Below are 17,562 nucleotides of genomic sequence, written 5' to 3'. Positions count from 1 at the left end.
TTTCATTATGAGAGACCTTAAAGTAAGAAGATTGTGATGGTAGAAATGTGTCTCTTGATTAGATAAATGTGTCTCCCTAAGTAAGCACTGGCTTATTGCCAGTGGAAAAGGGAACAATAATTATTTTATCTTTTCAGTTATTTGCAAGGATAAGATTAAAGCTTGAATCGGCTTCTTTATCCTCTGTTCTTTCACCTATCATACCACTGAGCTGTGGGAGCAGCAACTGTTTAACAAAATTCAGTTCTAAGAAGAGAAATGTCCTTGATTCTTTAACATTGTATAAGTTCCCTCTCTAGGCACATGAAAATTTATAGTACTCACAATAACAAGAATTACTCATATAATAATTCATTACGCTTGTGGAGAGGTAAAGTGGTAAAACATAGTTTATAATCTGTCATATTTTTAATACTTAATTCACAGTAACAGTTCTAATTCTATTTTAAAGAACTAATAAAGAGAAATAAATATAATATTTTAACATACTAATTTTTTAAAAAATACTAAATTTCACTTTTTCATTTTATTCATTCAAAGAACCTCTGAGGTATATAGGAACAGAAGTTATTCCCAGAAAAACTGATGAACAGAATTTGAATTTAGCTATGATCTAACAGTAATCAGAATCCAGGGCACTTAAATCCCAGTCTAGCACTCTCTTTAATAAAATACTGAATTTATATTAAAATTTAGACTTATTCCTGCTTTGTCTAGGGACTAATGCATGAAAAGTCAAAGTATTAATAGCCTATGATGTGATTCCGAGCAGTTGATTCATTTCAACACAGAATTTGTTATTAATGTTATTTTCTCTATCATATTGTCTTTAAAAGTATAAGTATGCTTTTGGGTTCTGCATGCTCAATTTTTCAATTACTTTCTATAAGATCCAGGTTCCCTACTATTATTGGCAAATATCTATAACACTTTGTTTTTAGAAAGTTTTGGAAAAAAACCTGAATGATAAATTATGTTGAATAGAATTAATATGTTTATATTATTGAAGTGTTTACCTGATGTGTCCATATATTGATTTGTATGTGAAGTCTTTAGTATTATTTACTTAACCAAAAACAAATTGGCAAATAAAAAAAGAAATAAACACAACTCTTGTTTATAGCCTACGTATGAAGCATTGAAAAAATCAAACCCTAGTTCCCAGGCCCACAAATCATCACCCTACTTTGCAGTATCTCAAAGTATATACATTCTCTGCTCATTTAAATCAAATCTCCACTACTACTGAGATTTTGGTTTTGTAGTTTTTTATGAAATGGTATGTGTAGCATACGTGAATTCTCATTTGCCTGTGCTCTTAGTGGAATGAAATGCTTCAGAAGAACACTTTGTAGTACTTTGTGATAAAGGTTGATCTTTTGTCTTTGGAGATTTCCTCTCTGATAGTGTTGAAGCTACAGCACTCAGACATTTGTGGTCTGAGTAAACATGCTTCTAAATGCCATTACTTTGTTTTTAAAAGATTTTTCTTTTAGCGCAGTAATGACAGTCACAAAATGCACATGACCAACTCTTTCACTGAACCCCACTTTCATCCATTCTCTATGTCCATAGGGTTTTGCTGGACTATTCTTTTGTCAGGTCATAGTTGTTTGTGTTTAAACTCTCCTGACCCAACTACTGATAATATGACAGTTCTTCTTCTCAATGAACTGGCAAAATTCTACTGCACAAACATTTAATAAAAAGTTGAGCTAAGAGAGGACGGGTTCATACTAATTGCTCTGCTTTGGTGAGGATGAAAGACTTAATGCATATAAAGCACTTTGAACAGTGCCCAGCACATGGTAAATATACAATAAAGTTAGCTGTGATTATTCAGGTGGACATACTGTAAAAGAAATAAAAGGACACTCAATTACCTTGTCTTATTCTTTTTCAAGTTGTCCAAGATCCCTAGATACTTAACAAATACATCTTACTCTCCACAAATTTTAAATAGTTTTTGGACATACCTAACAGCCAATTGATGTAAAATATTTGTGATAATCTTAAAGGGGAAATAGTGGACCAGACAGTAAAAATATTTGAACTAGTTCATTTCTCAGGTTAGTTAATGTCAACGTATAGTGGGGTAATAGTTTGCTGGCTAAGAATATGAGCTCCAAGCCTGAAGCACCTCAGTTCTAATCCCAGCTCTGCTACATTAGATCTGTCACCTTGTATGTGTTTTTGTAACTCTCTGTGCCTCAGGTCCCCAGTAAAACACTGGTCTCCTAAGGCTTTTTATTGTGAAGATTAAATGAGGTAATGTAAATAAAGCACTTTGAACAGTGTCTAGCACATGATAAATACATAATAAAGTCAGTTGTTATTATTATTCAGGTGGATTCAGTGTGGAAACAAATATGCAGACCTGATCACAGAGCTCTATGAATCCCTTAAAAGGGTTTGTCATTATTACCATTTTTAAGATATTAATGGGAAATATAATTTTATGGAGGCCTCAACCTGGTTTCTAAATTTATGTCATTAATTGTCACATGCCAATTAACATAAGCTAAAATGGTATATATAATTTTTCTCCAGCACACTCATAAATGGTCAGAATTAGTTCACTTCTAAAGGGTCATTTAACCTCGTATACTAGAGTATAGTATATAAAGTTAATGTAAAACATGAAACAAAATAAAACCAGTTAAATGGTCCAGTTATATTTAATACAAAAATAAGTTTAAAACGTTGGCACAATATCTTACACTACCTTTATTTCATTATATTACTTTAAAAATATGTTTTTATAAAATTAAATTTTATTTGCCTCATATAAAAGACACATAAACTGGACTCTTTATTTTTCAGAAAGACATGTTTTCTGAAGCTTTCTAATTTTATTCTAATTTTTAGGTAAGGCACAATTAAGCTAGAGTAGATCCATTTTATTTTTTCCTCACTAAAATAAGGAGTTCACTAACTAAAAAGGCACTTATTAGAATTCCCCTATGATCTTTAAAACCTTTTTATGGTTAACATAGAGGGTATGTGGTTACTATAGAGGGTATATGTTTTTAAAGAACACTGCATCCTTGCAAACACATTATTCTTCCAGTAGCTCTTGTTCCAGTTGTTGAAACTGACTTGAGGAGTTCAATGGACAAATTTTAAAATTACTAATTAACTTTTTCTGTTCTTTGCTTTATTTTTCCTTGTTTTAGATTTGGAGATAGACATTCTTTAGTAGAGGTCATATTTCACATTCTCTGTAAGGGTATGAGACTTTATGGTTCAGGGATAGATTTATTTTAAAACATAAACCTCCACTTATCATTTTATCTTCTTTAAACTAACCCCATTTCTAGTCACATTGTTTGTAGATAGCCTTGCTTAGTTCTTTAAATACCAGGAACAGTTTCATCATCATCAAATATTAACTTCTCACTGAAAGCAGGTGAGCTTAACAAGTTTACTATATTTACTAAGTTAGAGTGAGGGGATAATTTAAAAATATACAGGGTCTGGCACAAATACCACCCCTTTTTATTACAAAATCATAAGCATGTAATTCTGTAACATAACAATGTCACACTCAAGCACACCATGTGACTTTTTAGGTGACATGTTCAAATTAAAACTATGAATTATTATACCCATATTATTACCTACCAACCACACTCAAGCAGGCATTACTTCTTCCAGACCCTGTATCTGTTTTAAAAAGTAATCATAGTAGTTTTATCTAGAACTTTGTCAATGCCATTCAAATCTCTGAAACATTCTGAATGAAACTTAATATACTTGGGGGATATTCAGGCTAGGCAGAATAGATCTTTACTTTTAAAAGAAAAAGTATTTATAAGAATAAGTTGCAATCTTTTATGTCTACAGAACAAACAAAGTTTGCCTAATTTTCAGATGATGCTTTGAAGAATTACTTGGCTAAAAAAAACCCACTTTATTTATTTACAACATCATGCAACAACTATTATTTACAATAATATTAGTGCAACGATCATACAATGGAATCTATAATATACCAAGATTAGGGGGCTGGGATTGGAGTAAAAAGCAGAAAACTGTACTTGAACAATAATTAAATAAATTAAAAAACACTTTATTTAAATAAAAAATGCATTCAGAGTTTGGGGCTTTTGGTGGTGGGGTGGTTGGTTGTCTCATACTTTAAAATGCCTACAGTTTTAATAAGAAGTTAGCATAAAGGCCTCAATAAGACCTTTTTAGTAATAAAAATATATTGCCATTAACAAAGTGTAGATGTAGTCTGTGCCTCAAAATATTTTAATGACAGTCCATGTCACCAAGTAAAACTTTCGACTTGGAAATTGCACATTTGGTGTTAGTTTGATAGTTGGGTAGGAGCATGAGGAAAATACTTTTTAAAAAGTTGATACATTTTGCTCTCTTTGGGGTTTGAAACATGATTTTGTGCTCAGGAGTTTAGCAGACCCTGTAAATAGCCATTTTGATGTCATACTTCTAATTTTCTTTATCTGAAATAAGATTTATGTTTAGCAAAAGGGACTGATTTTCATCTTTGTGCCTCTAATTTCAAAATGAAGAGGTAAATCAATAACTATATCTGTCCTTTATATAACCTTTAGGTAGAGGGGTATCTGGCTATAGAGTTGTAATTATTTAATTTATTTTTAGCAGCATGCTGAACCCTGCAAGATAAATTGTTTAAATCTGAAAATAATCAGTACCTTTCTCACCTTATACTTTCCTTACAAGTTTGCAAGATATTTGTCTAAATTTAACTCTTTTTAACTTTCTTTTTACTAAAAGACAGGAAATTTAATTTTGCCACATGGAAAACCCAAGGTTTAAGTTGAGTGCAAAGCTAAGACCCTTAGGAATTGAGGGGACTGCCAAATACATTCTTAACTTCCCAAGTTTTAATGCAGTTAAAACTCACTTGAGATCCTTAAGTCATGGGAAACCTAAGGTAACTGGCTTGGGTTCAAGGCACAGAAGTCATAGTTTTACAGAGAAATCCAGTTTGACAGAGAAGACTCAAAATTGTAATTTCAGAAGTTTCTTGACAAGGATTCAAATAAAAGAAGAAAGCCCCAGGGGCCATTTGCAAATATCTTATACAACTTACAGCTTTTGCAAGTGTTGTTGGGAAGATGATTGTGGAATCTTTCTTTGTAGCAATCATAGGAAAAACCCCACCATCTTGTTAGTTTTTGGAAAATCAAGTAAGCAGATCTTCAAATAATGTCATTTTGTTTTAAAGTTGATGAGGGGGAAAAATGATTCCAGGCCAGGGCCACTATCTCTGTGGTGTTTGTGTGGTTTTCCTTCCACAGAAACTGCAGTTTCCTTCCACGTCCTGAAGACGTGCATGTGACGTGAACTGGCATGTCTACATGGTCCCAGTCTGAGTGAGTGTGGGGTGTGAATGACTCTATGATGGAAAGGTGTCCTGTCCAGGGTGGGTCTTGCCCTGTGCCCTGAGCTGCTGGGAGAGGCTCCAGCCATCTCAGATCCTGAACTAAAATAAGCAGACTGGAAAATAACTCCCTCACTTGTCTTCTCTTCATCTTTTTTACATGTATGTATAGCTCCCATTTATTTCCATGTTTATTATTAGAAGTTTTTCAGGGTCTTTTTTAGAAGTATGGTGATGTTTTTGCAACCAGAAATATGCCATAGGAACTTAACTCTTGTTTTTATCAGTTAGCATCTGGTAAAATTGGATTCCTTATACATCATTTCACTTAAATGCTCAGTTTGCAAGAACCTATTAACAATGGTAAGTGAGAACTTACTGTATAGGCAAAAACATTAAATGTCATTTGAATGGAAGATACAGTTGTTTGGAGTTTACTATATATTCCTATTTAGGGGAGAAATAGAAATGAAAAGTATGACGGAAAATGCTTGACTTGTAAAATGCTACAGGGCTTGGTTTGAACTTTAGTAGAAGGGAGTTGAAATAGATCAGTATTTTCACGAGGATACTCTTATGAGATATGTTAAAAGGTGTTTTATGAAAAAAGAGGGATAGCTTCTGGGATTAAGCTATGTTGGGAAATGCTGAGTTAAGTGTAAGCAGTTTTTTTTCACTGTAGGACAGATAAGAGACAGCCTTTACCATGCTCCAGTGGGTTGTCGGCCTCCAAAAGAGAAATATATTTTGCCATTTCTTGGAAGTATTTAACCAGGAAACTCAGTTTCTAAGACTTCTTGGGAATAGTGGTCTGTGGTACATACTCTGGTAAATTCTGGACTAAATGATCTCTATGATCTGACATGTTTATTTTATAAACTTCTTCAATGTAGTATAATTTCATTCTTTCTGACTGTACTAATTCTTAATTCTTAATAATTCAAGTGAAGAAGTCTTTATTCTTAATGAATACAAAATAATTTCAAGATTCTGTCTAGAAACTAATTCTTAAATGTTCAAAATTACCATTTTGTGATATACATATTCTGTTAAGTGGAGCTATTATCGATTGCCATTTTTCCTAAACATATTATTTTGTTCATTAGAATTAACCATGCCCCTCTACTTCTCCCTGTCTTTTAATATGTATAATTAAAGGTTGAGTGAAAAAGAGATCTATGCAAATAATGGCTATTCATGCTATTTTTGCATGTTTTGAATATGTATCTGTATAGATTTTATGTGTGCATAGAGAAACATGATGCTTAAGCAGTCATTTTCCTGGACTTCAATGGATGACTGTTGCTTAAATTTTAGTATTCCACGGAGATGCTTGAAAAAGGTTAATCTGCCCTCCTCACCTTTCCACACACATGTAAAACCTTAAAAACATAAAAGCCTTATCTTCTTCCTGTAGTAGATCATATGTTCAAAAATTGTGTAAAAATTTAGAGTCAGTAGTTAGACTTGGTGGTCACTCACCATGCCTGTCTTTGCCCTAACCTAAGGAGGAGTTCTGGCAGGCATCAAAGTCATTTGAATATACACTTGCACCACTTCAAGTGGGAAAGCTGAGTGGCTGACAGGGTTGGGAGCCGTGTGAAGCTTTCTGTGGGAGGAGCCATGGAATAAAAAACTGCTTTCCCCAACAGTCAACTTCCTTAAATTCCTTGTAGCTGGTCAGGTAAGCTGGGACTGAGCGTGCCTTCTGGTTTGCTCTGGGCAACTAACTGGAGGCCAAATAGAACCTGGGCTGATTCCATGGAGAGGGCGGCTTACAACTTTAAGGTAAAGGAGGTAAATTGAGTTTTGGAGCTTGACTTTATTTAGCTCAATTCACCAGGGTAGAAGAATAAATAGGGAGAGGGTTGAGAGATAATATATTGTATTGAGCATACTTATACTAAAAAGTTATTCGTTGTTTATCTGAATTTCAAATTTGATTGGGAGTCCTGTATTTTCTTTAGATATATTTGGCGACCCTAGCCAGGGTTCTAGGGAAAAGCCCTAGCTGGAAAGAAAGAGTGCAAGTAGCTGGTGTCCCCTTTGTCTTTGTTCTAAATTGCTTTGGTAGGTGACTGGATTGGGTATCTAGAAAAGGGAAGTGAGGGAACCCTAAGAGCAGGAGATTTAACTCACTAAGGGCTGAAAGAAATAACCTTTTATGTTGTTTCATAACAAATTCTAGGTAGTAAGTAGATTTTGAAGTTGCATGATTTTATGTGTATTTTATTTTCTGGAATAACAAATCTAATGCCATTATTTTTCTTTCCTTTTCCCCCATATTTTAATGACATTTTATGTTCCTGCCATTAACTACTTTAAAGACAACTTCCATGAATACTTACCATCAGAAATGCCTCTGACTTTTGGTAACTTAGTACCAGCATACTTCAATTGTCTCTGGGTTTTAATTTCATTCTAATTGGCTATTTTGTAAATGTAGATGATGCATTCTTGAGGAGCTTATTATTGAACAGATATTCAGTTAATATTTTTCTAAAGTGATTGAAGGTATTTGATTAGGTCAGTGGGGGGTTAGGGAGAGGGCAAGAAGCATATTTGGAGTAGTCGTGAGGCAGGCTTAGTTTCACTGTGAGCAGCAACTATAATTTTTTTTGTTATTAGCCCTTCAAATTTTTTTGAGTAAAAAATGTAAGCTCATGAGTATATCAAAATAAATGTGTAATATGAATGCAGCTAAATGCGTGTCTTGAAGTACAGGGGAGTATTTTTCTTGTAAGAAGTCAGTATATGCAATAGAGATCCACAAGAAGGCCCCACCTATGTGATTATCCCAAAGCCAGTTATTCCACCTTTGTCCAAGTAGCTTCTGGGAATTTGACTTGCAGTTTGTTCACAGAAATGTAGGGTGGGGGTTGAGCAGCTTGAGAAAGCTGTGTATTCTAAGCCAGACCCGGAAATGCACTGCTCCCCTTGGGCAGGCCTAGATGCTCTTTAAATATAATCTGTTGCAGGTTCCTTTACTCGGCAATGTGGGGCCCCATATCCTGGGGGTTCTTGTGACTACATACTCTTGGAATTAGACCAGAGTTAGTTTCTGTGTGCCTTATGGATTCCTGACACTTCTGGCTCAGTGATACTGAATTACCAGAATTTTTCAGCCATATGGTCACGTACACCTCTGAATATATATTCATAGCAAAAAAAAAGTGAAAATAGAAAAGATACAGATTAATTATTTTCTGGGCCTGAATAGAATAACGGTTCATTTGGAACAAACAACCAGGAACAACCTCAGTCATGTGTTGGCTATGATCTTCTTCTTGGAGGAAGATAAAAGACCTTATGAAAGAAATAGCAAGAGAACGAATTAGACTTCTAAGGCAGACTTAATGTTAAGCCCTGTAAGATTATTTTCACAAAGTTTATTTATTCATTCAGCAAACTTTTATGGAGTGGCCAGTATTAACCAGGCATAAGAAACATTCCTGGAGATTCAAAGATGAGGAAGATATAACCGTGCCTTTAGATAAGCTCAAAGTCTAATGGGGAGATAGGCATGCAAACAATTTATCACAGTGTACACAGTGATAAGTTCAACCATAAAACTGAGTACAAGGTGCAGCTGGAGGCACAAAAGAGGGAGAGATAAATGGTAGTGGGGGTGGGGAGATGGGCTCAGGAAAATTTTTACAAAGGAAGAGTCATTTGAACTGAAAATCCATATTGGGTAGTGAGAATCTCAAAACTTGGCTCCTGTCCTTACTGTGCTGCTTGTTAATTAGAGCAAGCCACCTCATCTCTTTCTGCATAAGATAAGGGTGCACAAGATGTTCCTTAAAATCTGTTTCAGCCCTAAATGTAATGATTCTGGTAAACAAGTTATCTTAGTGGGCTCTTTCAGAACAATGGTGTGATTGCTGAGCCTATTTCTCCTCTTATCTTTTGAAGATCACAATTTGAAAGTTTTCTTGAGACCAATACACAAGAAAATTATTCCTCCCTCCTCCCACCTTCCTGCCTATTTGAACTTAGTGCTGGTTTGCTCCAAAGTCATTGCCCTGTGCATGTATATCAGTGCTGACTACAATTGGGGTGTATGTACGTATCTGGCCCTGTGCATGGGGTCTATGTTCAACCTCATTAATTTTGCCTTCAACATATTCAGGAAATGGTTTATTATAGTCTTTAAAAATTCTTGTCTGCATCCCAAAACTTGTACACAAGATTTTAGAGATGCACTTCATATATATATATATATATATATATATATATATATATATATATATATATACTCATAGGTGGTTCAATATTGAAGGAGAAAATTATGCAGACTGTATTTGTATTTATAAAGATAGGACTCTAAAAGGAAAAAAATGGGGAATTTGTCATTAGTGTGCTAACATCTGGCTAATACTCAATTTATTTAGATGTGCTTCATATGTAGCTCTTTCAGATAGTTCCTAGCCTTTAATAGGTGTCTAATGGTTATAGGAACCAGGTAATCTGGTACATATAGTTTGTAATTCTAAAATTGCTGTTACTTCTTTTGAGAGGCCATGTGTATGCTTGTAAGTAGGTTTTAGTGGAACAATATAAAATCAATAGAATTTTTTTCATTCAATACATAATCACTTAAATAAATAACATTTTTTCTTTTCATTTTTTCAGATTTTATTTATTTTTAGAAAGAGGGGATGGAAGGGAGAAAGAGAGAGAGAGAAACATCAATGTGTGGTTGCCTCTTGCATGCCCTCTACTGGGACCTGGCCTATAACCCAAGCATGTGCCCTAGACTGGAAATCGAATCAGCAATCATTTGGTTCTCAAGCCAGCACTCAATTCACTGAACCACACCAGCTGGGCCTCCCTCAATTTTCTTGATTGTTTAATACACTTTTATTATTCTTAGTCATATTATATTTTTAGAGACACTAATGAAAATTTGTCTAATTCTTCACTTTTAGGGTCGGTGTGCTAGAGACAACTGCAAGTATCTTCACCCTCCTCCACACTTAAAAACACAGCTGGAAATTAATGGACGGAACAATCTGATTCAACAAAAGACCGCCGCAGCCATGTTTGCCCAGCAGATGCAGTTTATGCTCCAAAATGGTCAAATGCCACCACTTGTAAGTCACATCATTGACTTTGAAAAATTGTGTGTGTGCCCTTTTTTTTAAAGAAGATATATCTATATTGGAATTACCTCATAGGGTCTTTGGGAAGTTAGTTACAGAAGGATTTAGGAAACAAGCTAATATTTTAATTGACACTATAAAGCTGTCTTGCATGTGAAGGGAGGCATCAAGTGTGTTCAATTTAAAATCTGGGTTGTCAAAACAAACAAGCAAGCAGAATAAAAACAAAGACACTGAAATAGAGAATGAGGGGACAGTGACCAGAGGGAAGAGGGAAGGGAATTTAAGGGGAAAAAAGGGGAGGGATCTGGAGGAACAAATATGAAGGACACAGGGATGAGAACTAAGGGGGGTGGAAATGGGAGGAAGGTGGGGAGCATGGGGCGGGGGGGGGCTGGGATGGGAGAAATAGACAAAAAACTGTACTTGAAAAATAACTAAATAAAATTTAAAAAAATAAAATAAAATCTGGGTTGTCCAGTTAAGGCCTCTGTATAAACTTTTACTATTCTGTGGTTGTGTGTGGAAGTCTACTCATCTTGTGGCCACTGAAGACAAGCTTCATATATGTATATAAATTCCCTTATTAAAACTTGCTACCTATCAAAAAAATAAAATATAATCTGGGTTGTATTTAAACATGAATTCTGTTTATAGAAGAATATTAATAACGGAGTAGGGGCATTTTAAGATGAAGAAGAGATTTGGTTATTATTACATTATGTAAATATGCAAATTCTAAGATTTCAAACAGTCTTTGATGGTGGCTTTATTGTTATTTTTCAATAGACTTTTATTTTCAAATAATTTTAGATTTAAAAGAAATTGCAAGATAGTAAAAGAGTTCCCATATTATTCTTCACCCAGTTTCCACCACTGTTAATATCTTATATTTCCATGGTATTTTGTCAAAACTAAGAAAATGACATTTATACAGTACTATTTTTTAATTTTAATTTTAATTTTTATCCTGATTTCAACTTTTTTAAATTTAAATTATTTTATTGTTGTTCAACTACAGTTGTCCATATTTTCTCCCCACCCCCTCCAAACCACCTCCCTCCCTTGCTTTCACCCTCCCCCTTGGTTTTGTCCAGGTGTCCTTTATAGTAGTTCCTGAAAACCCTTCTCCCCACTATCCTCTCCCCCTCCCCTCTGGTTACTGTCAGATTGTTCTTAATTTCAATGTCTCTGGTTATACTTTGTTTGCTTTTTTCTCTTGTTGATTATGATCCAGTTAAAGGTGAGATCATGTGGTATTTGTCCCTCACTGACTGCCTTATTTCACTTGGCATAATGCTCTCCAGTTCCTAGTGCACTGTTGGTGGGAATGCAGACTGGTGCAGCCACTGTAGAAAACAGTATGGAATTTCCTCAGAAAACTAAAAATGGAACTGCCTTTTGACCCAGCAATTATGCTGCTGGAATTATACCCTAAGAGTCTTGAAACACCAATCCAAAAGAACCTATGCACCCCAATGTTCATAGCAGCACAATTTTCAATAGCCAAGTGCTGGAAGCAACCTAAGTACTCATCAGCAAATGAGTGGACCAAAAAACTATGGTACATTTACACAATGGAATTCTATGCAGCAGAGAGAAAGAAGGAGCTGATACCTTTTGTGACAGTATATGATACAATTTTTTAAAGATTTTATCAGTTTACTTTTTAGAGAGAGGGGAAGGGAGGGAGGAAGAGAGGGAATCATCCATGTGTGAGAGAAATATCAATTGGTTGCCTCTCACATGCCCCCAAGAAGGGACCTGGCCTGCAACCCAGGCATGTGCCCTGACTGAGAATCAAACCAGCGACCTTTTAGTTTGCAGAATGATGCCCAGCCCACTGAGCCACACCAGGCAGGGATACACATTACTATTAACTAAACTCCAGACTCTATGACTCTATTCAGACTTCATCATTCGTGTACTCTTTCTGTTTTAGTGTCTAATCCAGGGTACCACAATGCATTTATTTGAATCTTGTCCGCCCTCTCTCCTCTGGTCTGTGACCACTTCTCAGTCTTTCCCTGATTCCCACAACCTTGACAATCTTGAGGAATACTGGTCAGGTATTTGATGGTGGTTTTAATTTAACCTAGCCACAGAGTTTCCCTTTGCAGAAATGAATAAGGGAATAAGGTTATGGTATAATTCTGGACCAGTGTCTAGTATTTTTGTGGATCAGGGAGTTTAGATAGATTATTTTAAAAGTAACTTTGTCCTATTGAGAATTTGTCTTGTCCTGCTACCTTAAACTAGAAGTTGCAGTTTGTCTTTCCTGGGTGTGGGGGGGGATTGAAAACTCTTTTTTCTACTGAATTCTAACAGGTCTCAAATTTAGTTCAGTGGTATCTCATTTTAATTAGAGTTGGCCTATTTCCTGAACCATTAACAAAATACTAATTTGAAAAAGTCATCTTTATTTGTTACCTATTTTGTCATTGATTAATAAATGCACTGAAAGTTGAAAAATATATATAGTATTTAGATCCAATGAAAACATGGCCACTGACAAGGAAGCACACACCAAGGCACATCTTAATTATATTACCCAAGGTTGAAAATAAGGAGAGACTCTTAAAAGCATCAAAAGAAAAGGAGACAGTTACCTACAAAGGAGTTCCCATAAGACTATCAGCTGATTTCTCAAAAAAAAAAAAAAACCTTGCAGACAAGAAGGGGCTGCAAAGAAGTATTCAAAGTCATGAAAGGTAAGGACCTACATCCAAGTTTACTCTATCCAGCAAAGCTATCATTTAGAGTGGAAGGGCAGATCAAGTGCTTCCCAAATAAAGTCAAGTTAAAGCAGTTCATCATCACCAAGCCCTTACTATATGAAATGTTAAAGGGAGTTATCAAAGAAAAAGAAGATAAAAAATATGAACAGTAAGATGACAACAAATTTACAGCTATCAACAACTGAACCTAAAAAAATAAACTAAGGAAACAACCAGAACAGGAACAGAATCACAGAAATGGATATCATATGGAGGGCTGTCAGCAGAGGAGTGGATGGGGGATAAGGGAGAAAAATTACAGGGAATAAGTAGCATTAATGGTAGGTAGAAAATAAACAGGGGAAGTTAAGAATAGTGTAGGAAATGTAGATGACAAAGAACTTATATGTATGACTCATGGACATGAACTAAAGGGGGGGAGTACAGGTGGGAGGGGGTGTGCAGGGTGGAGGAGAATAAAGGGGAGAAATGGGACAATTGTAATAGCATAATCAATAAAATATATTAAAAATAAAATAAATTTAAAAAGAAAAATAAAATATGGGTGCCAATAGCAGATTGACTATCTCATTATAAAGTCGATCTTTAGAATTAAAGAAGATATGTATATATAGGATTCCCCTTAACTATTCCATATGTGTAGACAATGTACCAAAAAGATGGTGGGGGCATTGATGTGTCATTAAAATATTGCATTATCATTCTCATTTTCTAGTATGTCTAGACATATTTAAGTGAAATAAATAGATTTTATGTGCTATATTATTAGTTTGCCAAAAATATTGCCTTGGAATTTAATGTTGATTAATGACATTATAAATTAATTCCCAGAAGATCATCAGTGAGTCCTCAGAGCTCCTCTTTGGCCTACAGGATTACTTTATATGGTTGAACTCCGTCAGACTCTTACCTGGACTTTCACATACTGAAATATTTCAGTTCCTTCCTACTTCTAGGGGGGCAGGGAAGAGAACATATACTAGGTACCAAGACAGGTTAAACAAAGCCACAGAGAAATGAGTGTGCTTGGTGAATCTAGAAAATGTGAGTAGATGAGGAATAAATCAAAGGAGATTTCACCAATCCTTACTACTCTCAGCCTCTGATGGATGTCCCAATTTCAAACTGAGCAAAGAATGGGTGCTAAATTTAATCACACACCTGAATCCAGCCTTTCTTATTGAGTTGGAGCATCTCTTTTCTCTAGTCAAGGAACAGCATCAGGGCACCAATCAAATGCCCTATTTCTGGGAATCAGATCAAGGACTGGAGTAAAGTAGGGGTAAAGACAGAAGGCTGACTATTCATTTTCTATTCAGCCTCCAGCAGACTCTCCCCATTCCAAGTCTCAACCCTTCATACATTTTTAGAGTCCAATAAAAGATACATTGAGGTTTTACTGGCCTCTTGGGCATTCTGATTTGATACTTTATGCTTTCTATAATAGAATGCATTTCTCTTATTTCTTCAGTGAGGGTAATTTCAGATTTCAGTCTGCAGAACATAACTGATATGACTCATGGGAATTTATTTTATGCCATATTACATGATACAGGACATTACTTAGATGACCCCTGCCAAGAACAATTAGAAATTAGTTTTCTAACTTGTAGATTATTTAACAAGACCCATTGTGATGTAATAAGACATCACAATGGGTCTTGTTAAAGAGAAAAGATTGATTTCTGCAGTTATTCTGTATACAAAAAATTAACCCCATAATGGTTAATATGATCGTCTTTTGAGGTCTAGAAAGCTGCCTTGTAGGAGTGTTGTAATTTAATTTGTTTAATTTTTTATTGTAGTTCAATTACAGTTATCCTTATTTTCCCCCATGAAGTGATATTTACCAGTTTGATTAGAAAGAAATGTTCTTTATTATGGATCTTGTTATTATGATAGAAGTAAGATATTGTCGTTCTTAATTTCTATGACACCTACTCTCCCCAAATAATCTTCTATCCTTTTTTACACCCTCCAAAATATGATTATTTTCTCTAAAATACTCAAGCTTTTGTTTAAATTTCCAGTCCTTATATTTATATGGTTGCATATTAAGACCTATTCAATATCACTGGCTTGAACTGCAGGTCTTTCCACAAAACATACTTTGATCTGTTTCTAAGATACCAGAAGAGCATATCTGCTTTGGGAAAAGTGAGTATGATTTGCTTATTATAAGGCCTCAGATAAAGGTAATGTCAGCCTAAATGGGATGGTAGCTAGAGAACAGATTTTGTTCAGTATGACTGAACAATGAATAAAAGCCACCCCTAGTCAATTTGGGTGGAATCCTTGCTCTAGCAGACAAGTTTGTTCACCATATTTAATACTCCTGAATTGACAATTGCTGGTGTAAAATTCCACCTCTAAAAGCTTTTGCTAGCTTTATTAAGGATGTTTAGCAGGTGAGACAAAGGGTGTGAGGCCCTAATATTTTTTAATATTGTTTAAGAGAGAATTTCTGATGTTCATGGCAGGAAATTATAAGACCCGTCCCCCTTGGCATAATTAGTGAGGCCAATGTGAGCATTGTACAAGGATTTTAGGAAAAGTAGACACACTGAATTACTCTCCAACACAGCTAGTGGTTTAAATTTTCAATTTCATAACTAGGAATTTTCATTACATGGAGGAAGGATTCTCAATCCTGGGTGCAATGTATGTATGTGTAAAGTGGACATGGTTTTATAAGGCTATTAGAATATTTTTGACTTAGACATTTTGAATACTGTAGACCTGTTGATATCTAGTACATTTCTTTACTTTCTCTCTTTGAATGTGCTGATTCACATGGAAGCAATTGTTTTCACACAGGTAAACTTGACTCAGTTGAGCATATTTACCTGATGATTTATATAAAGATTATTGGTTTGGCACATTTGGCTCAACCACTGGGGTGTGCCAAATCCTCTGATCTGCTGTGTGCCTTTTCATGGCTTGCATTCCTGTGGCCAGGTTATGGTGTCCCAAACCACAGAGGCTATAAGCATGGGTCCCACTCCAAAGTTTTCCTTCATCACAGGGAGAATCATCTGTTGTCGGTCTGGGCCCTCCCACCATTTTACATCATTTGTATAACTATTTACCAAATGCATTTCTCACACACAAGCTTACATGTTTATCTGACATTAATATAGTATGAAATGAAAGTTATGTAACACTTCACCAAAAGGGGAGAATAGGAAGTTCCAGTAGATAGGAAGAAAAGAAATATACTAATTAATCAATAATATTATTATTTTTAGACTCCAATGAGAAAAGAGATATACCAACTAATAAATAATATCATTATTTTTAGACACAAATAATTTTATTCTTGAATTAAATAGGAGCTATAAGGTGTGTATCACTTTGGGAAATTGGACTAAAGCACTTTTAAGTGAAGTAAAATTTTAAAATATTTATTTACTTTTTAATTGTTGAAAAAGTTTGAAAAATAGTTAAATGATTTAGTAGTTAAATACTAAAGGATAATATCTTTCCCTCACCAAGGTGCATTGTACATTTTCCATATTCACATCAGAGTTACAGTTTTTCTAGTTCACATAAAGTAATTTTATTTACTGAGCCCTTCATGCTATCTCCCTTAGTGTCATGACTGTTTTATTTAAAATTATCATGAAAAAAGCAGGCAAGGCATTTTGTAGATTTTGAGGAAAAGAAAACTATGTCCATATTCCAGATTACCAGTCTCATGGTCAGTACAGATATTATAGTATATTTTAATGGCAGTTTTTCAGTGGGCTTCTCAGTTTACCTACTTGCAGAATGACAAATAACATTTAGCTGTTTTATATCAATTTATTGATGTTAAATATTTTCTAAAGTGATTTTTGCAAAACATTCAAGTCAGTGGATAACAGGCATTATATAATTAAAAGGCTAATATGCTCCTCTTAATATGACTGTTATTACCATGTGAAGTGCCAATTAACTGAAGTTCACCAAATCGCATCACAGGAGTGAGTGAAGTGAAACCATACTATGAGCCCACATTTCATCTGGATTTCACTATGTGTTCTAAAAGATCAGAAAAGATTTTGCTAATAGATATAACGACCAAAGGCTAGCATTATTTATTTGACAAAATATTTTGAGGTTATTGAAGGCTCAGGTCTACTCATTTGCATGATCTCCTTCCAAGGGCCTGGAGAAGCCCAAGCAATAGGTTTACAATGGGGTTGTAAAATTTGCAAACTATATTCCTGTATAAAGCTCCCCTCTCCAAATCTACTGAATAAACTTTTGGCCCCACAGACCCTTTATTCACTCCTGATTGCAATTACTTGTCCAAAGTAGAGTAGTTATTCAGGTCCTTTCCCAAGGCTGTGTATGTTGCACT

The 17,562-nt window shown here is 35.0% G+C and overlaps 1 protein-coding gene across 7 annotated transcripts in view; it reads left to right on the top strand.

The window, feature by feature from the left end:
* MBNL3 (muscleblind like splicing regulator 3) overlaps window positions 1-17,562 on the top strand; it is a 159,208-nt gene that overhangs the window by 114,453 nt on the left and 27,193 nt on the right. For 5 of the 7 annotated variants that reach the window (XM_053662347.1, XM_053662349.1, XM_053662348.1 and 2 more), the window contains exon 3: window positions 10,306-10,470. In XM_053662347.1, the coding sequence (XP_053518322.1) occupies window positions 10,306-10,470 (165 nt within the window). Of the gene's footprint in view, window positions 1-7,045; window positions 7,172-10,305; window positions 10,471-17,562 lie in introns of those variants that run through there. The other 2 variants (XM_037146359.2, XM_037146358.2) reach the window with 2 other exon arrangements.

This window comes from Artibeus jamaicensis, unplaced genomic scaffold, assembly GCF_021234435.1.
Source record: "Artibeus jamaicensis isolate MK-2021 breed Jamaican fruit bat unplaced genomic scaffold, CSHL_Jam_final contig_240, whole genome shotgun sequence".
Lineage (NCBI taxonomy): Eukaryota > Metazoa > Chordata > Mammalia > Chiroptera > Phyllostomidae > Artibeus > Artibeus jamaicensis.
The sequence above is the reverse complement of the archived record's forward strand: the minus strand, read 5'-3'. Positions and strand labels throughout refer to the sequence as shown.